Genomic DNA, 16,523 nt, shown 5'->3' with positions numbered 1-16,523 from the left:
CCTCCAACAGCTCCATGTCCTCCTCAGGCGATGCTGCTTGGCTGGAATGTATTATTGAACTGTGGTTGCTTGGATGGAGAAGTGTGAATATGTGTATCTCAGGTCTGTAGCTCCACCCACTTTTGCTTCTGGCCACACCCACTTTTGACATCTGACAACCTTACACTGGGATGTAATGCTTGGAAGGTTGGCCAAGAAGGAATGAAACCCTTGAGATGAAAAAAGTTCCCCACCTCCACACTACATCTTTCTGTACAATTCATCATTCAATGGATGCCCCTAACCTAGCCGTACTTCTGCCTTTCTTTTCGCTAGTGCGCCACCTTGTATTGGGGTCATTCAGATCTCAGGTCATCTCCCCCACTGCCTCTCCCATGTATCCTGTTGCTCCTTTTACTATGAAAATCATTCAGAAAATTATCCCAGATCTTTGGTATGGATGATGAGAGGGACCAAGCACAGAGAGAGAAAGGAAGGAAAGGTAGCAAAGGGGATGGAGGTAGTAAAGAAGAACAGGAGGAGAGAGAGGGAGGGAAGGAGGGAGGGAGAGAGGGAGGGAGGTGTCCAGTTGTAGAGTCACAACACACCAGACAACCTTTGAGCTTATGGGTAAATGGATTTTCATTCTCAGCCTCCAACCTCTTCCACCCCATATGCGTGGAGGAGAAGTTTTCTTGCAAGGAGATATCTGGTGACATAGGGTAGCTTCTGATGACAATGTATGAAGCATCTTATTTTGATGAACATGAACATAGCAAGAGGCACCACCCCTCAACATGACCAACGCTCCTTCAGAATTCCCCACCTCTCCTCCACAACGGCTTCTTTACCCCCATTGTTTTTCATGGACAAAATGGCGGCAACAACAACAAAATCTCCGCCAAAGTTCCTCCTGCACAATCACCCCAAAGTTCAACCAACCACAAAGGACTGTATCTCCCCTCACCCAACGCTACCCACAATGCCTTCCATCCAGCCCGTGGGTGGAAAATCTCCTGCTGTTCCATAGGCAAAGGGGAAACCCTCGCAGAACAAAATCCGGCCCATGAGACTCAGAGAACAGACACATTTTCCTCATACATCCACAAGTCTTGATGCCTTGAGTCACAAACACAGAGAGGATGAGTTGGCAGATGATCACATTGCAATGTTTGAATTGGTTTTCCTTTTTTTAAAAACGAAAAAGGAAAAAAAAAAAAACAAAAGGAGAGGGGGAGTTATACACACATGTATCACAGCATTTTAGCGAGGTGTTCTCCTGTGTTTTTCCCGCTAGCAGTTCAGCTCTTTCTCTTAAGCCTGGATGTAAGGCAGCTGGGAGTTGAAAGCAGCATCCATGGAGCGTCCTCGGTCGCAGTTGTGTTCCGCAAAGTTCTTGATAATTTGCCTTGTTGCTTAAAGTTTAGCAAGGAAAGGGAACCTTTAAAAAAAAGATGTTCTCGTTCACCCCCTTTTATTGGTAAGTCAGACAAAATTAACAGGCAAGATTTTTGTTGCTGTTGTTTAAAAAGAGGAGAGTGTGCAGGAAAAAGGGAGGGATTCTGAAGATGGCCTTGAGGAGGTTACATTTTAGAGAGAGGTAACACAAATGTTTGATTTCTGTTTCCCCAATTTGCAACAGGCAAGATTGTGTGTGTGTGTGTGTGTGTGTGTGTGTTAGCTTCCTATACAAACTCAGTTATCACATATCCCAAGAAACATCCCTTTCCCAAGCCCTACTGTAACCCACCCCTAACCAGCAGTAGTCAGATGAAACAATATGTTCACTTGACTTTTGGAACTGGGATGCTGAAGATGTGTGTTTTTGTTTGTTTTTAAAGAACTAGATGGAAGAGCAATGGTGCAGAAAAGCTATTTCCACCTCCAGGAGAAAGAACAAGAGCGATACAAAGTCTGTAGAGGAGACGTAGGCGCCATATTGGACTCCACTCTACATTGGCACTGGCATCCGTTTGAGATCTATATATGATATATGTTTATGTATATATATATATATATTTATAATATGTATATTGGTAGGTTTGTTTGTGTCTGTTTTAGCACACTGTCCCATTCTCAGGTCTCGATTTGGGGCAGTTGGTCCTGGGGACAGGTTGAACAGAAGGGGCCAAGGTGCAGAAGAAGCCGGAGATCAGAGTGAGACCCAGGCCTCCCCATGCGCAAAACATGGACCAGCCGTAGCCATGGCTGATGTCGTCTGGAAGTCCATACAGGTACCGGGGGTATCGGGAGAGCTCGAAGTTGATCCCAGCCACGCAGGTGCACAGCGAAATGATGCAGAAGGTTCCTGCAGAAGGAGAAGAAAAGGAGAAGAGGGAAAAGAAGGAAGGAAGGAAGGGGGAAGAGGAGGATGGAGATGGGTTAGACTTATAAAAAGCAATCAGGTTAATTTGAAATGTCTTGGTTTGTTATTTTTCTCTCTTTATGTGTCTTCTACTCTCAGTTATTTTTTACCCCTTTTCCTGAACCTGCAATATAAAACAGATTTTTGTTGTTGTTGCTATACTTACCTGCTATGATCCCTGAAGATTACCATATACATTTTTTAAAAAATATTTGCTTAGTGATTGTTCTTTGTTTGTATTTGTTGTTTCTTCATTCCTTTTTTTGACACAATGGTTTGACTTGGTTGTGCCAATTACTGCTATTAAGCAATTGATTCGATGTTTAGGATGTATTGAAAATCTATAAAAATGTACCAAAAAAGTAAAGAGCAATCGGTTGTCCACCGTGTGAAAAAAGAAGGGAGTTGGGTGAAGCGGCTAGGGAAACCACACTAGTGTGGAATAGCGGTTAGAGTGTTGAACTACATGGGAGACCAGGGTTCAAATCCCCACTTGGTCATGAAGCTCACTGGGTGACCTTGGACCAGTTACAAGTCACATTCACGCATAATTTAAAGCACATTCAACACAAAATGGCTCCTCCCAAAGAATCCTGGGAAAACTGCAGTTTGCCCCTCACAGGGCTATAGTTGCTATCACCCTTAACAAACACAGTTCCCAGGAATCTTTGGGGGAAGCCATGCACTTTAAATATATGGACTGCATGTGACCACCATCTAAAATACTTCTTTGAGGTTGTTGTGAGGATACCATGGAGACAGGGGTGAACCATGTAGGCCACCTTGAGATCCTTGGATGGAAATAAGATATAAATGTAATAATGAACAAAGAAAGAAACAAACACAGAATTTCACTGCAGAAACCCACTAAGATCAGTGAGGTTGATTGGCAAAAGGCACAGAGCCTTCTCTGTGGTGGCCCCACGGCTCTGGTGCTCTGTACTAGTGGATCTCTGGAAGGCTGTCATACTTTGGTCATCCTAGAAGGCCATGGAGCAGTAGCGGTTGTTAGCCAGTCTCTGGCTACAGAAACAGGGTTGGATTACCTTTTGCCCCATTCCCAGTCCCAATTTATGACCATCCCTGACTCTAGCAAGTGGTACTCTGCACTAAGCATGCCGGAGGAACTGATAATAAATATTAAGAACTGGCTGAATGGGGCAGAAGGTGGAATCCCTGAACAGGGGAGGGAGATAAACTTTGTTTCCTGGTTGCAAGTGTTTTGCCTTTTGTGAGCTACGTAAGCCCCTAATCTATGAGGCTCTGCTTGGCTGGTTGTTATTTCCCAAATTTAATTTTCACTTGTGGTCCATCCTAGCAAATGAAATTGTAAGTCAACAAAAATATGATTCAGAGATGCTTAGACTAGTAGCTAGAAGTTCTGACTCCAGGCTCCAGAGACCTGCCTAATTCTCTGCTCCCTGTTGATAGTCTGGGTACATCAGTTTTGCTGTGATAAGGTCCGTTGCTTTGTGACTCTGCTCCTAAATGAGAATGCCAGCTCTTTTTCTATCCCCAAAGAGTGGAGGCTGGGATTCCTTTCAATTCCAATTCCCCCAAAGATTTCAGTGAAGGATTGCAGCAAGTAAAATATAAGGAGGAGATAAGGAGCTCTCTTATTAAACCAAGTCAGAATTTCCCCCCATCTGTGGTACACATTCAAAGCGGTATCATGCCACTTTAAACAGTCTTCGCTTCCCCCAATGAATCCTGGGAACTGTAGTTTGTTGAGAGTGCTGAGAGTTGTCTGGATACCCTCTTTGCAGAGCTACAATTCCCAGAGTACCTTGGGAAGAGGAATTGGTTGTTAAACTACTCTGGGAACTGAAACCAATGGACAAGTCAGGTCGACTGATTTCAGCAGGCCTGCTCTGAAGAGGAATGTGTTTCACCCTAGACTTGTTTACGGAGTTTTAATTCCGGTTTCTTTATGGGGAGGTTATGTGATGTCGTGTCAAGCAATTATCTCAAGTGTTGGCTCGGTTGGTAGAGCATGAGATTCTTCATCTCCAGGTCATGGGTTTGATCCCCACATAGGGCAAAAGATTCCTGCATTGTCGAAGTTTGGATTAGATGACCCTCGCGGTCCCTTCCAACTCTACAATTCTGTGATTCTAATTGTTATACCACACTTTCCAGTGCATTTCCCCATCTCTTTCTTTACTGAAAAAGTCCAATTTTGCTGGATCTGTCTGTCTGTCCGTCTGTCCGTCTGTCTGTCTGTCTGTCCATCTGTCCATCTGTCTACAGCGGTACCTAGGTTACATATGCTTCAGGTTACAGACTCCACTAACCCAGAAATAGTACCTCGGGTTAAGAACTTTGCTTCAGGATGAGAACAGAAATTGTGCTCTGGCGGTGCGGCGGCAGTGGGAGGCCCCATTAGCCAAAGTGGTGCTTCAGGTTACGAACAGTTTCAGGTTAAGAACGGACCTCTGGAACGAATTAAGTTCTTAACCTGAGGTACCACTCTATTTGTCTGTCTGTCTGTCTGTCTGTCTGTCTGTCTGTCTGTCTGTCTGGTTTTGGATGCTCCTGTATATATTCCAACAGGTAGACCCAATGCTCCTTCACTAACCAGTTTCTATCTGCGCTCCCCAGCCCCCAAATATGTGCAAGGCAATCCAACATTGTGCACATGGACCTGGCCCAAGAAATTCAGCATCCTTATTAGCTACTTAAATTATTCCGTAGCCTTATCAAAATTATTGAAGAATAAAACTCCACTCCCTTCCTGCTGCGTGGTGACAAGGCCCATTCTGCCAGAGCAGCTCTGAAGCAAGCGCCTTCTGTGTGCGGATTAAACGCCTCAGCAGCACAAGGCTCTCGAGAGCGCTTCATTGTTTGGCACGCACTTGCATGGAATATAAATGATTGTTTAATTACACACTGTAGCCTCATCATCGGCTAACAGACGGGCGTGTGGCAGATAGGGTTTAGTTTAAATCTGCCCTTATTTATGAAAATGCCTTGGAAAAGGGGAAGTGGCCTGATTGGCTGATGCAGGGACTGTGCTATGTGAGATCACAAATCCTCCTGGATTAGAATATAGACACACACACACACAACTCTAGGAGCCAGAATCACAATAGACTGACCGAGATTGTTTTAGAATGGTGAATTTGGGCCAGTTCAACACAGGTTCCCAGCAACAAGAGCAGCTGTGTGCCTCCCTTAGCCAAGCACACACTGCAAAATCATGTGTGGAAACCTTTGTCTGACCAATGCTGTGTCTGTTTCCATGTTTGTGGCAGCGGAGAGGGTGAGGGGAAAACTGAGAAGGCAAAAATGGCTGCTTGCTGTCTTGCTAAAACAGCTTGGCAGATGGTAATCTGGACCTGTACAAGGTGTGATTCTCCAAAGCTTGCCGCTATTGTGTGGCTGTCCATCAAGCCTCCTAGCTTTGCTGCCTGTCTCAGTACTGAACAAACAGGGTGTGTGAGAGAGAGGAGAAGAAGGGTTGTATCACGGTGGAAGAAAATCTGCTTGGCATGTAGAAGGTCCCAGGTTCAATCTATGGCACCTCCAGTTAGGGCTGGAAAAGACCCCCGTCTGAATCCCTGGAAAGCCACTGCCAGTCAGTGTAGACTGGGGGTGGGGAACCTAAGGCCTGGGGGCCAAATGCAGCCCTTCAAATCTCTATATCTGACCTGTCTGAGACACTCGCTAGTCCATGCCACCTGTCCAGCCAAGCCTCCTATAGACTCAGCTTTCATACCCTCCAACATTTCTGCAATGAAAACAGGGACATTCTATTCTATGCCCTCCAATATTTCTCCAATGAAAATAGGGACGTCCTATTCCATACCCGTCAATATTTTTCTGATGAAATTTGAGACGGGGAAATTTGAGACCTCACGGCGGGGTGAGCTCCCGTTGCTTGGTCCCAGCTCCTGCCAACCTAGCAGTTCGAAAGCACATCAAAGTGCAAGTAGATAAATAGGTACAGCTCCGGCGGGAAGGTAAACGGTGTTTCCGTGTGCTGCTCTGGTTTGCCAGAAGTGGCTTAGTCATGCTGGCCACATGACCCGGAAGCTGTACGCCAGCTCCCTCGGCCAATAAAGCAAGATGAGCGCCGCAACCCCAGAGTCGGCCACGACTGGACCTAATGGTCAGGGGTCCCTTTACCTTTACCCGTCAATATTTTTCTGATGAAATTTGAGACATCCCCTCCAACGTTTCTCCAATCAAAATAGGGACATCCTAAGGAAAAGCGGGATATTCTGGGATCAAATCAGAAACTGGGACGGCTTCTGCAAATCCAGAACTGTCTCTGGAAAATGGGGACAGCTGGAGCATCTGAGATTTGCACCCCTTTTGACTGTATTTGCCTGGCTGGAATGACACTGGCTCTTCTTTTCCTGATAGGAAGACAGAGAGGGGTATGTGAATGTGTATAGAAACTAGCTGACTGTGCCAAGGTGAAATTGTAGACAATACTGCTCTAGATGGACTAATGAACCAATTCAGTATAAGGCAGCTTCCTAAGGCCACATTCGCTCTAAACCACTAAAATCTCTATGATACCACTTTAAACAGGCATGTCTTCCCCCAAAGAATTCTGGGAGATTTAGTTTGTTAAGAGTGTGAAGAGTTGTTAAAAAGGTAAAGGTACCCCTCACTGTTAGGTCCAGGTCCAGTCGCGGATGCCTCTGGGGTTGCGGCGCTCATCTCGCTCTATAGGCTGAGGGAGCCAGCGTTTGTCCGCAGACAGCTTCCAGGTCATGTGGCCAGCATGACTAAGCTGCTTCTGGCAAACCAGAGCAGCACATGGAAACACCGTTTACCTTCCTGCCGGAGTGGTACCTTTTTATCTACTTGCACTTTGACGTGCTTTCAAACTGCTACGTTGGCAGGAGCAGGGACTGAGCAACGGGAGCTCACCCCGTCGTGGGGATTCGAACCGCCGACCTTCTGATCGGCAGGCCCGTGTCCCTGTGAAGAGTTGTTAGGAGATCCCTATTTCCCTCAGAGAGCTACAGTTCCCAGAGTGGTTTAACAATCAGTCCCTCTTCACCGGAAATTCTGAGAATTGTGGCTCAGTGAGTGGAATAGGGGTTGCATAACAACTCTCAGCACCCTTAACAAATTGCAGCTCCCAGAATTCTTTGGTGCGGAGAGCCATGCCTGTTTAAATATATCATATCACTGTAACTATATGGTGTGAATATGACCTATGATCACTGAGTTTATGTGATAGCTTGATCAGAGGTTTTGAAAAGTCTGAGGTGTGTGTGAGAGAGAAAGAGGGAGAGGGAGATAGGAGCACTGAACTTATACTGAGTCTTTAAACAGAGGTCTTCCATCTCCAGGCATAATGCCCATTAGAGTTTCAACCTTGGTAGTAGCCCGTCTCCAACTTCATCAAGACCTCTGTTATAATTTGAGCTGACCTTCATTATTGGGAGAGAAGGACTCAACAGCTTCCAGAGCAATAAAGGGACTTTTAACACCCTTTTCTTTTTTGACCTCACCGCAGCATAACCCATTCATCCATTCTATGGGATACGTATAATAGCCCCATTTCTAATCTTAAAAAGGAGATTGGTATCTCTGAATCTGACTTTGGCTTTTATTTTTAAAGTGATACTTGAGGGTAGCTGAAATTTGTCAGTTTGCAACCTTGGAAACGAGAGAACTCTGCCTTATCTATAGAACAGAGAGATAAGAAGACCAACTTCTACTGGTGAGGACATGCAGGTTTAGGACTTTTGCAAACCTTTTCCTTCCTCCTTTTCCTTCTTCTTAAGAAGAATCCTGTGATACTTGAAAGTTTACTCAAACATCTCTTCCCTCCCAAAATACTAGTGTACAAAATTGGATCCAGAGAGCCAAACCATTAATACTAATACATCAAATTATGGTGCAAGTTCAAATGTGTCAGGATTTGTTTTGGTTCAGGCCATGAAAGAATTGGTATGGTTAGCTGAGTTGAAAAGTTATTGTCCTGCCATAGAAATAAATAATTTTTATTTTTAAAAAAGCATTATAATATTGAACTACATTACAACTGCTGCTACAATTAGGAACTGCATCAAAACATTGCAATGTGGAGTGCTCCTTTCAGGGTGCCAACCAACCGGCCACACCCAGGATACTCTATCCCATTTCCCCTTCCTTCCTGTTTTCCATTCCTCCAATAGCCATCCAGCATTCCATGCCCTCTGAGCATGCTCAGTCCTCACTGGGTGCCATGACCCTGGAGTCAGCTGATACCAACAGTTTCTTCTGGACACATGACCATTAAAAAGCTGGGCAAAGCTCCACAACTTCCACATATCATGATTCCTAGGCTAAAATAAGTCCTTCTCTCAGTGGCTGTCCTGAATTAAGTTTGAACCAAACTGGCCACTGGGTTTCTAGAAGTTTTCAGTCTTTACTCCACTGTCATTTTCCTGACTCATTCAGACATAACGGACCCCCCCCCCTGCAATTATCTGTAATGTTATCAGAAGTAATAATAATAAGAATGAAACACTTTTATTCTTAGGTTTTCTGGTCTCATTTTAGTTCCACGTTTGGTTGATGCTTCAGATTTCTCCTCCTCCTTAGCCTTAATGGTTCTATTCTTTGAAAATATCACCTGATGCAATGCCTGGTGGCAGTATTAGCAAGGAGCACAAATTGCCAGTAGTCCCATTATTTGCTTGCCATGACTTAGTTTTTTAGTGTCCCCAGAAGAATACATTCCGCTCATTTTGGCCTGGAACTGCCACTTCCCAAGATGAAGGACATGCGTCAGAATCACCTCCCTGCAGTAAGAAATGCTATGTGGGTCTCAAGTCAAAGATCTGATAGCACAGGAGAGAGCAACACAAAATAATGATTGACCTTCCTCATCCCTCCAGAGATCTGAGTCTCGCAACCATGGCCGGGGTTCACTGGTGTGGTCAAAAACTGGCCCTAGCCACACCGTGGAGGAAAATGCACTCTATTTGCCCTCACAGTTATGCAGCCATGTGGTCGTTATGCTGCTTGGCTGGATCAATTTTCAGCCTCTGCTGTAGTGTGGGGAAAATTACTCTGCTCATCCCATAGTGAAGAATTAGTCTGGCCACTCGACAAATTAATCAGGTGACCATTTCTTGTAGCCTGCAGTGCATGCAGCTCACAAATGAGTTTTGACACTGTGAACTGGAACACAGGAAGCTGCCTTATACAGAGTCCAATCATTACTCCATCTAGCTTGGCGTTTGTACATTGACTGCCAGCATGTTCAGACAGAGGTCTTTCCTGGTCCTGGATTCCCCAAATCTAATTCCCAGGATTCTTTGGGGGGGGGGGAGCCATGACTGTTAAAGTGCTACAAGAGTGTTTTAAAATTGACGGTGTGGATCTGATCATTGACAGGAAGCCTACAACGGAGCAAGTCAAGTCAGAAGTTGCAGCACCATGGAGAGCTCCAAGGAAGAAACTTGTTCCAATCAAGTCCGCAACAGGACTGAAGCTTTTTAATGCTTCACCCCTCCAAGGCTCCAGTGCTTCTTGAGGAGTGGAAAGCCCAGCACACCACCTCATATTAGATAACACCATCCCAGCTCATTGCCTGTACTGGAGGGCTGACGGGGATGTGTAGGAATCTCTGGTGCAGAGGGGAACAATTTCTCAAGATGTTTAGGCTACAAAGATCATGATTCAGGGATAGTTGGCTCAAGTACCCCTCAATCTGATGAGTAAAGCCAGAGTTTAGGCCTGGTTGTGATGCTTGGGCCTGGACCAGCTTCTAGCCCCTCTTCATCTAGTGCCATAGGTCCAATGTATCTGGCTGTACATCCACACCCACCTTGCGTCTGAATAGCAGCCTAGTCTGCTGCTCGGACACAGTCCTGACATAGGAACTGGTGAAGTGGGATACCATTGAATTGCCTGTAGTATATCAGTGTCTCCCAAACTTGGGTTTCCAGCTGTTGTTGGACTACAACTCCCATCATCCGTAACTAGAAGGACCAGTGGTCAGGGATGATGGGAATTGTAGTTTTTTTAAAAAAACCAGCTAGAGACCCAAGTTTGGGACACACTGCTGTATACCATAAGTTAACCTGGTGCCCTGTAGAAGTTTTGGACTACAACTTCCATTGTCCATCACCATTGGCCAAACTCTGGGACTGATGGGAGTTGTAGTCCAAAACACCTGGAAAGCACTAGATTGGAGAAGGCTGCCAAGCATTATGTAAGAACTGCAAAAAAAAAAAAAAAAGACAGAGCTGTGGGCTGGTTCACACACGATAGATGTCCAACATGGAAGATGTACCCATGCAGGAAATCCCTGGAAACTGGTATTTAGATTGTAAAGTGTAATAATCCTGCACATGAATATCCCACTGTGCATACTCATAGTAAGGAACACAGCTGTACAAACATCACACATGACTTTTCCAAATATTAATAATGAAATGACAGTCCTGTCCCGTCCCCCCCGCAACTCCAATCTGCTCTGGACATCCTTGAAATCTTTGCCTCTGTGTAAAAGGATGCAATGAAATATATGTTGGCAGAGGAAGGGCTGTTAGCTTAAAAAACCCCCCAAACAAACCTGGAATTAACAGTCATCTCAGCATAACTTGCACTATCTTTGGTCAATGACAAATTATGCTTCAGCATCTTACATCTTTGGACCAAAGATCCTTCTGCCTTCTGTTCCTGAAAGGTAGCATTGATGCGGTTGCTATGATTTACTGGCTGTGCAGAGGATCCAGCACTGTGTGAGATGCGCCCCCCCCCTTTGTGTGTCTGTCTGTCTAGCAACAGCAAAGAAGAACAAACAGCATTTGAAGTTTTTCCTTCTGACTGTTTCTGTGACAGTAAAATGCTGAAGAACTGCCAAGGAATGCAACTGGGGAATCACCATTTCCCTTCAAATATTTTAACAGCTGCATGACAGGCAGAAATCCAACAAACATAGCTTCTCCATCCTGGCTTCTCTTAGCTGCATGGAAAAATCTGTACCTGTGTAATTTCTGCCTGTCCCACAGGTGTTAGAGTCGCAAAGTCTCTGTCAGGGGTTGGGGAAAAGGTGGCAGCATTACTGCTTGGCTATTCATACTTGTTTTACGCAATTTGACTTATTGATTGTCTGCAAGGAACCTTCCTGTGATCTAGGTTTTGTGACGCAGAACCAAGATCAGATCAGTCAGATTTGCCTGGGCAAGTGCATCTTCCATTTCCTGTGAGTCAGTTCATAGCTCACATTCCATGTGGAAGCCAGAGAGATGGTGAGTGTTTTATATCCATTTACATGGAAAGGGGTCACAGTGAAATCCAGAATAATTGGGGTTGGGTGAGGAGAAGAAGAAAAGATTTATCATGCATCTCACCCCAAGAATAAAACAGGATATAATTAATTGAGAAAAAGGAGTTGTATGAGTGCAACTTCTGTACTTTCTTGTCAATTACTATCAATTTGCATATAGTCCACCCTGGAGTTTGACAACAGAAGTCAGTTTTGATCTAACTTAAGGTAGTAACAAAGGGCAGTAACACTGGGTACTTAAAGGACTCAGTGCACTGGTCTATATGTTACAGATATCTCTGGGCAGATTAAGGTGGTGAGTGGCTGGGACCTCACTAGTGCTGTGTTTTGCAGTGCTCTCAGCTGCAAACTAAACTAAACTAAACTAAACTAAACTAAACTAAACTAAACTAAACTAAACTAAACTAAACTAAACTAAACTACCATGTGGTGCTTTAGTGAGAATGAAATGTAGGCAGCAGAAGCACATGCACCACCACAACTGAGCTCAAACAGCCTCAGATTTGGATTTCCCACAGTATTAGAGTGACCACTTCAGCATCACCTAATATGATTTGCAGAAAAATTGCATTTGATAATTAATATAGAGAGATGCAAATGAATAACTAATTACTATACAGTCGCACAAGGAGAAGGGGACGACAGAGGACGAGATGGCTGGACAGTGTTCTCGAAGCTACAAACATGAGTTTGACCAAACTGCGGGAGGCAGTGGAAGACAGGAGTGCCTGGCATGCTCTGGTCCATGGGGTCACGAAGAGTCGGACACGACTAAACAACTAAACAACAACATACAGTCGTACCTTGGAAGTCGAATGGAATCTATTCTGGAGGTCCGTTCGACTTCCAAAACGTTCAGAAAACAAAGCGTGGCTTCGGATTGGCTGCAGGAAACTTCTGCAGCCAATGGGAAAACACGAAAGCCACGCCAGACGTTTGTCTTCTGATAATCATTCAAAAACCAGAACTCTCACTTCCAGGTTTTGATTGTTTGGGAGCCGGTTTGTTTGGGATCGGGTGACCTATGTGCCTGCTTAGTCTCCTGTTTGGTTTTGGTGCTTTTGATGGGCTGTCTCAAGCCCACTGCTGCTCTTAATTCTTTGGGTTCTTTCTCTTTAGATTTGGACTGGGAGGTCCTTTACACAAAGCAAGACACTTGGACACCCTAAACAGCATGTTTATGTGGAAGTAAGTCCCACAATGTTCCAAGGGGCTTATTCTTTTGTCAAGATGTCCGGTAACAGTTGGCGGGGTGGCAGCACTCACATGATCCTTCTATCCCTTTCCACTTCCCCCTCTACCTCCTGGTAAGTAGCAGCAGTATGGGTGGCAGGTCAACCAACTAACACAGGCAACAGGAGTCAATCAACCAACATAGGCAACAGGAGGTCAACCTGCCCTGCCAACTGCTGCAGCCAATGAATCAGGAAGTCCCCTGGTTAGGATCTTGTTTTTGTCATACACTTACTTAGTGGTCCTAAGGAAGCCATCACTTCTCAACCTTATCCCACTCAATTGCAATATGGGGACAGCAATACCCAGTGACTTTACAGGCTTGTTATAAGGCAGAGGTGGGGGATCTGTGGCTCTCCAGATGTTGATGGACTCTAACTCCCCCATCAGCCCCAGTCAGCATGGCCACTGGTCAAGGATGGTGGGAGTTATAGTCCAGCAACCACCCAAAAGCTAAAGGTTCCCCACTCCTGTTAAAAGGTCACAACAAGGTTATTTACATGAAGCGTTCTAAACACTTGAAAACACAAATGCTAAATATTATTATAACTTTATTTCCACCCCAGCCGGTTATCTCTGCACATTGAATAACATGCACCAAATCCAGAACTCTACTCATGTTTACTATGGGGACTGGAATATCTGAAGGCTTATGAAGGCTAACACCTGCCACACAGTCCATGAAGAAAATTGCAGAGCTATGGATGCCTAACAGTATACAAGACTGCAGCTTAAATCATTTCGCTGAGTCATTCAGCATTTCACCGAATTCTTTTCTTTGTTGAGCAAGGCTTCTTCCTCTTCTTTTCTTTTCACACAAACACATGAAGGGTTCAAAGCAGCTTAACTCTGAGACCCAGATGATTCAACACGAGGTACACATCCACAGGGTACTTTACATGCACACTTCATTTGCCACTTAACTGCATGCCTCCCCAGTTTACGCGTAGGGAACCTGAGCTGCACTGCCTTGCCTCTCGAAGGACAACCTCTCCATGGTTGAGCATGGCAAAGAGGGTTAATTTATACATTACAGATCTCCAGAAGGAAGGTAATTCTCTGTAGAGAATCATAGGAAATGCACAGGTCGCTTGTAAGGTATGACATGCCTCCACGTGAATTTTTATTGTATGAAGAGGCCTTGAGATGATGCAACGCCTATATCCCATGCAACAGTCTGCATGTGAGTTTCTGCTAAATCTAAAATACAATAAGAAGCACCCTAACAAAGCTCATTGCTAGGCTTACTTCACTGGGGCTGACTTCCAAGGGTTTCAGCTGAGCAGCCTGTTCCTATGCAAAGCTAGGTGTGCTTAAGCACATTAATTTTGACAGGCTTAGTCACGCTCAGCTATGCTTAGGATTGGTCCGATTGTTGCTTGAATCCAACATCCTTCTTTTATCTCCGTGTTCATGTAAAAATGAGGAACTCCTAATTGATTTGAACGTCTGATGTTTGCTGTTCCCGCCTACCACCATTCTGGCTGTTGATATTGGTCTGGTTATTAAAAAAAAAAAATCCCAGCCAGCTATACTCCTTCTCTCACACAAGGCACTTTTATTTTGAATGGCCTATTTTTGAAATCATCATGGCAATCAGAGGTTGTGTAGTGATTAATCTCCAAAACTTGCTTGCTCTGTTTTTAGTTGGGGGTTAGAATAACTAGCTGGGCGAGTCTGGTCTAGGCTCATTTGGCCACTACCTTGCTGAAGTGAAACAACATGCCCAGCACCAGGAGTTGACCAGGTTGGCCATCAGTTGAAGGCCCCAGCAGCTCAGAAGAGCCCCTCACCAGCCTGACCTAGGTGTGTCACCTTACTGTCCCCCTAGCCAGGCCTCTGGGAGACTGTTATATATTTATTACATCAAGTTTAAGGTTTTTAAAAGTAAAAAAACCCAACAACAACAACCAGAACAATAATAGTTACAAATAAAGCAAACAAAACAAACTAGTGTTCTGTGAGTTGTGGGAGGGTGAAGAATGCCCTCAGACTTAGTTATATGCAATAAATTTGTAACACAGGACACAAAATTTATCTGCTTCCAGACCATTTCTTTCAGCCTTTACTTTAAAGGTAGGATTTGCCATCAGAGCAGTTTGCCACATTTCCTTATACCACAGACTCAGCAAGTTGGAGTGTGACTGATTCCAGAATCTGGTAGTTATTACTCTAGCTGCCACAACAAGGAAAAGCATTAACTCTTTAAAAAGAATATTTTGAGAATTGTCAAAAATAGGCAACAATGCCAATTGAGGGCTCATTATATATATTTTGGCCAGTTATTTGGTTCGTTTCATTAAAAATCTACAACAAGAATGTGAATGTTTCTTTGCATGGCCACCACATATGGAAACATGTACCCGTTTCACCGCAATTTCTCCTGGGAGACTGTATTAGCACTGGGCAGATAGCAATGTCGCTTTCAAATGGAAGCCAGATGGCCTCCACTTGCAGCAGCTGCTTTGGAGCGATGGTGTGTGCAGCGGTGTTGAGGGTGGGCACCCCCTGAAGTCTGGCACTATGCCTTGGACTGACAGTTGCTGGGGAATTTCAGGTGGAGAGGGTGCCATTGTGCTCAAATCCTCCTAATGGCCTTCCCATGGGCATCTGGTTGGCCGCTATAAGAGCAGAGTGTGGAACAAGATGGACCAATGGCCCAATCCAGCAGGCTCTTCGTATGTCCTTGTGTTCATCCAGTACCTCAGGCAACAACACACAGCCAGTTGCCTTGCCTGTGATGCAGTGATGTCATCAGGCTGCGCCAAGAAGCTGCAGCTTACCAGAAGCCCATATGGAGCAGCTTGGGGGAGAGGGGCTCTCAGCAGCAAGGAAGCGAGGAATGATAAGCTATAATTGTGGGGTCTGAACTACAGAGCTTCGGGCCTGTGAGAGCCTAGGAGAGAAATAGCATGGATAAAGTTCACTGGGGCTGTAATTCTCAACATACGTGCTCACAGGACATAATGGGACTTACTGCTGAGTAAACATGTCTAGGTTTGTGCTGTGAGTGGCTCATGTTTACTTCTAATGCCTATTGTAAGGAATGAAACAGGATAATGCCACATATGCCTCCCTTTGCTTTTTGGGGCACTGGATCTCATTGCTTAACCCTAGAACTCTGCGTCAGTTTTGTGTGGCGCCCAGGGGCGTCAACTTACTCCCCACATTGGCAATCTTCACCCTTGCCTGTCTCAGGCCCCTCCTGGCTCCCAGGTGGGGGCTGGGGCACACGGAAGGCACCTGGTGTTGGCAGGGGATGTCGGCCCCCTCAATATTGGGGGGCTCCAGCCCCCTGATTCAAAATATTGAGTGGGTTGATCTATAATGATCTATAATGAACTAAAAAAGATATTTAAGTATACCTTCCCTAAGAAACCAGAGGCCTTTCTTCTGGGTATTGTCGACCAGAAGGTGTTAAAGAAGGACAGAACTTTTTTTATGTATGCAACAACAGCAGCAAGAATACTCATCGCAAAATATTGGAAGACACAAGACTTGCCCACACTGGAAGAATGGCAAACGCAACTGATAGACTATATGGAGCTGGCCGAGATGACTGGCAGAATTCGAGACCTGGGAAAAGAGGAGGTGGAAGAGGACTGGAAGAAGTTTAAAGACTATTTACAAAAATTTTATAAATTGTATGAATGTTAAGAAAGTGCATGAAAGGAAGGATTATGGCATCAGTAGCCT

At 44.9% G+C, this 16,523-nt stretch overlaps 1 protein-coding gene across 2 annotated transcripts in view; it reads right to left on the bottom strand.

Moving 5' to 3' along the window:
• Positions 1–1,434: 1,434 nt before the first annotated feature.
• The window catches only part of TMEM178B (transmembrane protein 178B), a 270,411-nt gene continuing 255,322 nt past the window's right edge, over positions 1,435–16,523 (bottom strand). For both annotated transcript variants that reach the window (XM_028746230.2, XM_028746231.2), the window contains one exon: positions 1,435–2,287. In XM_028746230.2, coding sequence (XP_028602063.1) covers positions 2,037–2,287 — 251 coding nt within the window. In that variant the 3' untranslated portion in view covers positions 1,435–2,036. The remainder of the gene's footprint in view (positions 2,288–16,523) is intronic.

This window comes from Podarcis muralis, chromosome 10 (assembly GCF_964188315.1).
Source record: "Podarcis muralis chromosome 10, rPodMur119.hap1.1, whole genome shotgun sequence".
NCBI classification, from domain to species: domain Eukaryota; kingdom Metazoa; phylum Chordata; class Lepidosauria; order Squamata; family Lacertidae; genus Podarcis; species Podarcis muralis.
The sequence above is the reverse complement of the archived record's forward strand: the minus strand, read 5'-3'. Positions and strand labels throughout refer to the sequence as shown.